The sequence below is a fragment of the Peromyscus leucopus genome, chromosome 5 (genome assembly GCF_004664715.2).
Source record: "Peromyscus leucopus breed LL Stock chromosome 5, UCI_PerLeu_2.1, whole genome shotgun sequence".
Lineage (NCBI taxonomy): Eukaryota > Metazoa > Chordata > Mammalia > Rodentia > Cricetidae > Peromyscus > Peromyscus leucopus.
Window position 1 is genome coordinate 4,654,719 of NC_051067.1, and position 7,599 is coordinate 4,662,317.

A 7,599-nucleotide genomic window follows, 5' to 3' on the forward strand; every position below is an offset into this window, starting at 1 on the left:
CCTGAAGCTCTAGTTATTTATGACAAGAAAAGCAAAGTATATAACAACAGAGAGGAAGAAGTAGAATCATCCAATTTTGTGGTTGTTAGGATTCATCATGTTGAAAAATGTATCAACCTGAAATGAATACACATGCACAAGTCAGCCAGCAGTGGAGGGCTAAGTTAAAGCTACAGTACCACTTATAATCTAGTCTAAAACACTGAAATAAGATGCGTATATAAAAGAATATATGACATGTACACTGAAAATTACAAGACACTACTAAAATAAAAATTTAAAAGACATAAATAAGCTGAGTGGTTGTGGCACACACCTTTAATCCCAGCACTCGGGAGGCAGAGTCAGGCAGATCTCTGAGTTCAAGGCCAGTCTGGTCTACATTACTAGTTCTAAGACAGACAGGACTACTCAGAGAAACCCTGTCTTGAAAAACAAACAAACAAACAAAAGGCATAAATAATTATAATAACTTATCATGTTTCTAGATTGGATGATCTAAAATGCCAGACTCCATTACCACCCCAGCGATCTCCAAGTGTAATTTACAGCTTTTATGAAGAGTCATGGATGACAGGAGACCTAATCAGTCTTAGAAACCAAGAATAATATGCTAAAGAGTTTTTACCAAATTAATTCCAAACACAATGCTCTAGTAACAAAATGTTGCATGAGTGCTGGAAGAATACTAAAATTAGCCAGTGGGATGGGCAGCCAGAAACAGAGCCACACAAACACACACAACTGGTTTTTAGTAAAGTCAACAGAGTGGGGGGATGTTCATCAAACAGTGCTAGAGTAGTGGAGCCATGTAGGCAAGAAAAGGAGGTGTTAACCTTGTACAAAAATTAACTCAGGGTGGACTGCAGGTGGGCATGAATGCACCTGCAATCCTGGCACTCAGAAGTCAGAGTCTTTATACTGTATTAATAAATATAAGCAGTAAAAAGAAAATTTAAAGAATATGAAAGGGAATTGTAGATTATATGCAAACAGCATGCAATATGCCATTTTATATAAAAGGCTTGAGATTTGTATATTTGGTATCAGATGTGGTCTCTAACTAGATCTTTTAAAGAGAATTTAATGAGAAGTCTACAGTTGAAAACTATATAAGTGATTTGTACGAGAGAAGAGGAGGGAGGGAGAAAAGGAGGAGGGGGAGAGGAAGAGGAGGAGAGGGAGAGGGAGAGAGAAGAAGAGGGAGAGGAGACAGGGAGAGGGAGGGAGAAGGTGGGCATTGTTTGTAAACCTCCACATAGTCTCCCTTCGGAGAGCTGGGGAGGAGGGCTATGAACAGCTTCTCCACAGAGACTTAACGAGTGTTTGAGGTGATAGATATGAGAGTATATTATAGAGACAACTCGAACCCCACCATGTTCTACAAAGATGCACAATCAAAACACAAATCAAACCATGAAATCAGATGTTTGCAAAGAAACAAAAGTAAAATTTGTTTTTAGCTGACATTTATCAAAAGACACACTAAAGAGAAATTCGTTCAGGGAACACTAAAATATGCTCAGAAGAAGGAATAAAGAATAGAAAAATAAAATATCCATAAATATTAACTAAACATGACAAATCATATTTATGAAATCTTTAAAGAATAAATAAAAACATTATATGAAAAAGAGAAAATGGTTAAAGTCAAAGGCATGATGGTCACATTTTAAAAGAATAGAAGGTAATTTTTCTGAGAGGTAGTAAAAATTAACTCACAGTAAAGGAATAACTAGTAGCTCAGCAAAAAATAACTAATGTAATTTATGTGTCATCTATAAAACGACAATTTAAACCAAAAGAACATGTAAAACTAACACCTTTAGAGGAAAAATATTTTTAATACAAAAGAAGTCAAAGGAATCAAGAAATAAAAACAGGAACAAAAATTTAAGAATAAATCAGTAGCTTTCAACTCCAATATATTCATAAGTACAACAAAATAAAATGGACTGTGTAAAAGTATCGGATGGAATAACATTATAAAAGCATTCATATTCTGCCCAAATGCAAAAATGCGTGAGAGAGGACGTGAAGCACAGTCACCAATTGGAAGGCTGCACTCGGAACCCCACTAACCTCAGATACAGTGGGATTGAGTCACGAAACAGTCCTAAGTATAAAGCAAATTATTTCCTAGTCTTAAACATGCCCATCTACTTGGAAAATTCAATAACTGTTAATGTTTAAGCACCCAGCAGGAAGGCATCTGCATGTAAAGGAAAGTGGAGCCAATTATACAGAGACAGACCATTGGAGCTCCTGTAACTGATAAAATAGAAACATAGATAACAAAATAGAAAACCCTATCAGTACATTATCAGTTAGGACACAGATGCTGTGCATAAAAAAAACTGGGCAAGAAATAAGAGGGCAAATTTCATTCTCAAGTATGATTTCCAAGAAACGAGTAAATATACAAAGTTATAAAATATGTGATTGCAAGCTTATTTCAAGAAAGTAGCCAATTCAAGAAAGTAGGCAAAGGGTAACAGAGAAGCTAGAGGGGGAAATGAAGCACAGACATCAATGACATGGGCTGCAATAACAAAGATGAAACATAAGTGATGAGGAAACTGGGACCTAAAGACAGTTCTCAGCACGGCGATGAAGCCCCACAGCCTGCTAGTAACAGTGACAAAAGAGAAAGGAGATCGCATGAACACAAATCAAACGGCATTGGTATATAGTCTGCAGAAATTAAAATGCTCTCACAAGCATCCTAACGACAATTTTACTCCAAGAAATGTGAACATTTGGCTGCAATGGACAAATTCCTCAAAGATCATGAGATGCCAAATCTGACCCAAGAAGCAGAAAAATCTAAATAAATTTTGTTTCTTAGACAAATTGAACGCTTCCTTTCCAGAAAAACAAGTTTGGGCCCAGATGCCTTCCCTGGTGAATCTTCCCAAACATTTAAGGAAGAAATAATGTGGACCTCAATAAGAAAGGATGGCATGAGCCCACGCTGGCTCTCGGAGGATGGCTGCATTCTGATGCCAGACTCTGGCAAGAATACTGTGAGAAAGAATTTTACACGCCAATTTCTCCCATGAACGTCGTATAAAAATCTTGAAACACTTGTGAATCAATTGATGCCTAAGAGTGGTTTAATGTTAAGAAAGTCGAGATAACTCGCCACATTAAGGAAAGTGGAAGGAAATTATAACAGCTACCTGTTGAAAAAAATAAAGCAGAAAGTCCAGCGGCCATAATGAAAAACTCTCCTAGAAAACTAGAAATGAGGAAGTGCTTTTTAATCTGAAAAAGGCTTCCTTGGAGTCTTACAGTAAACACCATATTTAACAGTGAAATATGAAAAATGTCCCTCCTGAGACTAGGAATGAAATAAAGATACAGTCTGTTATTCAGTGAAGACTGGATATTTTAGGGGGTGAAATGGGCAGGAAAATTAGGTAAAACCCTTAAAATGCTAAAAAAGAAAAATACTCTCATTATTTGAAGAGATGAATGTGCACAGAAAACTCAAAAGAACTTGAAAACAAAATCGTCAGTAGGACTTAGTGAGGTGCTACAAATAACACGATGATTTGAAAACAGTGTTATATTTCAATACCAGAAAGAAATAGAACATTAAACCACAGAATCTGGGTACACTTAAAATTAATGTTTGTATTTTGTAAGACAAAAATTAAAGATGAGGCCGGGCGTGGTGGTGAACACCTTTAACCCCAGCACTTAGGAGGTAGAGCCAGGCGGATCTCTGGGAGTTTGAGACCAGTCTGGTCTACAGAGCGAGATCCAGGACAGACACCAAAGCTACACAGAGAAACCCTGTCTCGAAAAACAAAAACAAAAACAAAAAGATGAAGAGATAACAATTATAAAAGCCAAGAAAGCTGAGCTTTGATGCATTCAGGGTGGTACCAAGGTCACAGGGACACAGGGACACCAGGCCACACACCATCAATCAACTGCTGCATGCCAGTGCCCTCTTGGTGTTAAAGAACAGGACCATCTCACAGGAGTCAAGGTATTCAACAGACTGACAGACTGACAAGGCAGCCTGACAGGCTCCCCAGAGCTGACCCCATTCCCTCCGAACAGAGATGGAATGCTCGTCATTTTTATGTCTTTTTTATTTTGTTTTTAAGTCTTGACATTCCTTAACGTGTGTGTGTGTGTGTGTGTGTGTGTGTGTGTGTGTGTGTGTGTGTGCGCGCGCGCGCGCGCGCCTAAGTGAATGTGAGCGCCTGGGGGATACGTTAAAGTGCCTTTTAAGTCGGTTTGAGGAACCAAAGTATTCATTTACCTTCCGAATAGCCATTTAAATGGCATTTTGAGGTCTGTTAAGTGTTTTATAAATCTTTAAAATGTTATTTGCTTATATAAAACAACATTCACTCATAAGAGAAAAAGCTTCATTGGGCTATAAAATTTGACACCAAACACAGAAATTTTACTAAGTTTCTTTCTAGGGAGCGAGCACGGCCAGGCATAGCCGTGGCCCAGCAGCTCCTCCGGGCCTACGATGAGATCTCTGATGGCACCCAGTGTCACCACAAGACCTACATCACCACTGCGCTCATTTGGTGGCCTCGTTGGCACGATAGGCTCAGCTTACAGCGTCTTCTCAACCCGGCAGATTCCTACCTGGAAGCAGGGGCCCGGGCTGGCGGGTACACATGCACAGCGGCTGCCGTCGGAGCTAGGTTTGGTCTCGCCGCCTGTGTCGGTGTCCAGGTCCGGGAGAAGCCAGATGACCCCCTGAACTACTTCATCAGAGTCCAGGTCCAGGAGAAGCCAGATGACCCCCTGAACTGCTTCATCGGAGTCCAGGTCCAGGAGAAGCCAGATGACCCCCTGAACTACTTCATCAGAGTCCAGGTCCAGGAGAAGCCAGATGACCCCCTGAACTACTTCATCAGAGTCCAGGTCCAGGAGAAGCCAGATGACCCCCTGAACTGCTTCATCGGAGTCCAGGTCCAGGAGAAGCCAGATGACCCCCTGAACTGCTTCATCGGAGTCCAGGTCCGGGAGAAGCCAGATGACCCCCTGAACTGCTTCATCGGAGTCCAGGTCCGGGAGAAGCCAGATGACCCCCTGAACTGCTTCATCGGAGGCTGTGCCGGGGCTTGACCTTGGGAGCACGTACTCACAGCTATGGGACTGGAGCTGTTGGCTGCGCATACATGGGCACCTCAGGCAACCCTGTTCAAGATCAGCAAGCTGGAAGGCTGGAAGGCTGGAAATTCTTTGCCACCCCCAAGGTGTAAGCAGAACCCCTGTGGCAAATAAAACACTGTGTGTCCCTTGGGGGAAAAAAGAATTTCTTTCTAAAATGGGCCTTAATGCTGCAGGCCACAGGAATCTATCATAAGAACTCAGCTGGTTATGGCAAAGTCACTACCTGGAGGAATCAGGGAATTCCTCCAGAGGAAGTCAAATCCCAAGGAGTTTTTGGTGTTACTTGGCTTGTTATATATCAGCTGTATTCTGTTATGAAAATCACATGTGCCTTCATAGTTTTCCCAATTGACTTTTCCCTAAGAAGGGCTAACAGTGTGGACCGATCACTCTCTGGACATACACATTCCAGGTATTTGGAGAATAGCCTCGGGAAAGGTTTTCTCTGAAATCAAATTATCTCCCTTAGCCACTTTCAAGGACTACAGGAAACACCACGGGGGGGGGGGGGGGTGCCCAACTTCCGAGGAATAACAATGATAACAGCCCACCTGCAAGTCTCCTGACTTAAGGTAAATTCCACAAGGAGACACCACCTAGGTGAGGTGGATGTTAAGTAAATACCTTTACACAATTTAGCTCGGACCCTCCCTTTATATACGGGACTTCCAGGGCACCGAGAGGTCGGAGAAGAGAAAAGAGAATGGAAGAACTAGATGGGTAAGAACTTGAGAGGAACGAACTGAGATGGGGAAGAACTAGATTGTAGAACTAGAAGAGAGGACAAGAGGAACGAGATGGAAGATGAGGAAGAGCCAGATGAGAGAGAAGGAGATTGGAGAGGAGCTGATAGGAGAAAGAACTAGATAGATGAGAACCTAGAAGGGACAGAACTAGATGAAGGAATTAAGATAGAACCTAGGGGGGACAGTAGACAATATAGAGAGAAATCAGGCAAGAAAGGAGCTAGAACAGAACTGAAGCTGTGTGTATAGGATGTTATGCCAGAGGAATTAAAGCAAGTGGACTATAGAGCTCGGAGTGCTGAGAATCTATTTCCTGAAAATAGTCCTCGCCGTTAGTAGTTCTCTCTTCTGAGCCCCTGGGATGTATAATATTAAGGCTGGTCCCTCTAATATTATACAAGACTTTAAATTACTTATTTTATTTACAAAATAGTCATGGGTTAAAAAAAATTAGGAGTACCTAAAAATGCTTTATGTTGAGGTGCCTCTGGGGATGTATGTTATAAATCTTTTTTGAACTAATTTATATGGATTTTTTTCAAAATTATTCTTAATACATAAATATTAAATGTAATTTTTAAGGCAGTTCTATATAAAATGATGGACATGGGTTTGTTAGATAAGTTTCCTTTGCATGGTGTGGATCACAGGAGACACAGTATCAACCAGCAGCAGCATTCAAATCTAGGTGAGTTCCCTCATGTTTGCAATAAACATGGCTACATTATTAAATGCTGTTATAATTATAACTGATATTATATTTTGAAGATAAATTTAACATAGTTACAACATTAAGGAGTAAAAAACCTTGTCTGCTACCTGTGAGTTCCTCTTAAAAGATAGTTTGTTTTTAGTGTCCTTATTTTGTCCAATTTAAACTAAAAGGAAAAAATGTTATTTAAAAACTAAGCTATTGGTGCCTACCCAGCCCACTTAAAGCCTCATCAACAATCAGGTTAGGTTCTGTGTCTCTAAGATTAAAGATCTTTCACTTGATGTGAAAAGTCATATCTTTAAAAGCAAGATTTTTTTCATTCAGGATTGCTGATGCTACTGAATGTGATCTAACCAATAGTATATTAAAAATGGTGTGAACATTGTTTGTATTGGCTTACTAGCTGTCTTGGCCTATTGCTGTGAAGAGAAACCATGACCACAGCAACTCTTATAAAGGAAACATTTAACTGAAGCTGGCTTACAGTTTGGAGGTCTAGTCCATTGTCATTATGGCAGGAAACACATCAGCATGCAGGTAGACATGGTGATGGAGAAGTAGCTGAGAATTCTACATCCAGATCCACAGGCAACAGGCAGAGAGAAAGAGAGACTCTGGGCCTGGCTTGAGCATTTGAAACTCCAAGGCCCACCCCCAGTGACACACTTCCTCCAGCAAGTCTACAACTACCCCAACAATGCCACACCTCCTAATCCCTGTCAAGAAGTACCACTCCCTAATGACCAAGCATTCAAACCTATGAGCCTATGGGGTCCATTCCTGTTCAAATCATCACCTCAGTAAATGGTCATATTAGCAAAAACTTCCAAAGTACTCCTACTTTTAAGAATTTAAGTAAAAATAAGTATATATTACATAAATATAAAAATAAAAATATATAGTCACATAATATATTACACACATGCATACACATTCCTTTTAGTTTATACTAAGTTTTTCTTTAAATACTTTTAGTCAGGATAT

At 40.2% G+C, this 7,599-nt stretch overlaps 1 protein-coding gene across 1 annotated transcript; it reads left to right on the forward strand.

Annotated features, from left to right (window-relative positions):
- The first annotated feature begins 2,963 nt into the window (after positions 1 to 2,963).
- On the forward strand, positions 2,964 to 5,306 carry LOC119088108. The gene is given in 3 exon segments (XM_037206433.1): positions 2,964 to 3,026; positions 4,381 to 5,095; positions 5,098 to 5,306. Coding segments are annotated over 3 exon segments (924 nt in total). The 3' UTR covers positions 5,244 to 5,306.
- The last annotated feature ends 2,293 nt before the right edge of the window (positions 5,307 to 7,599 follow it).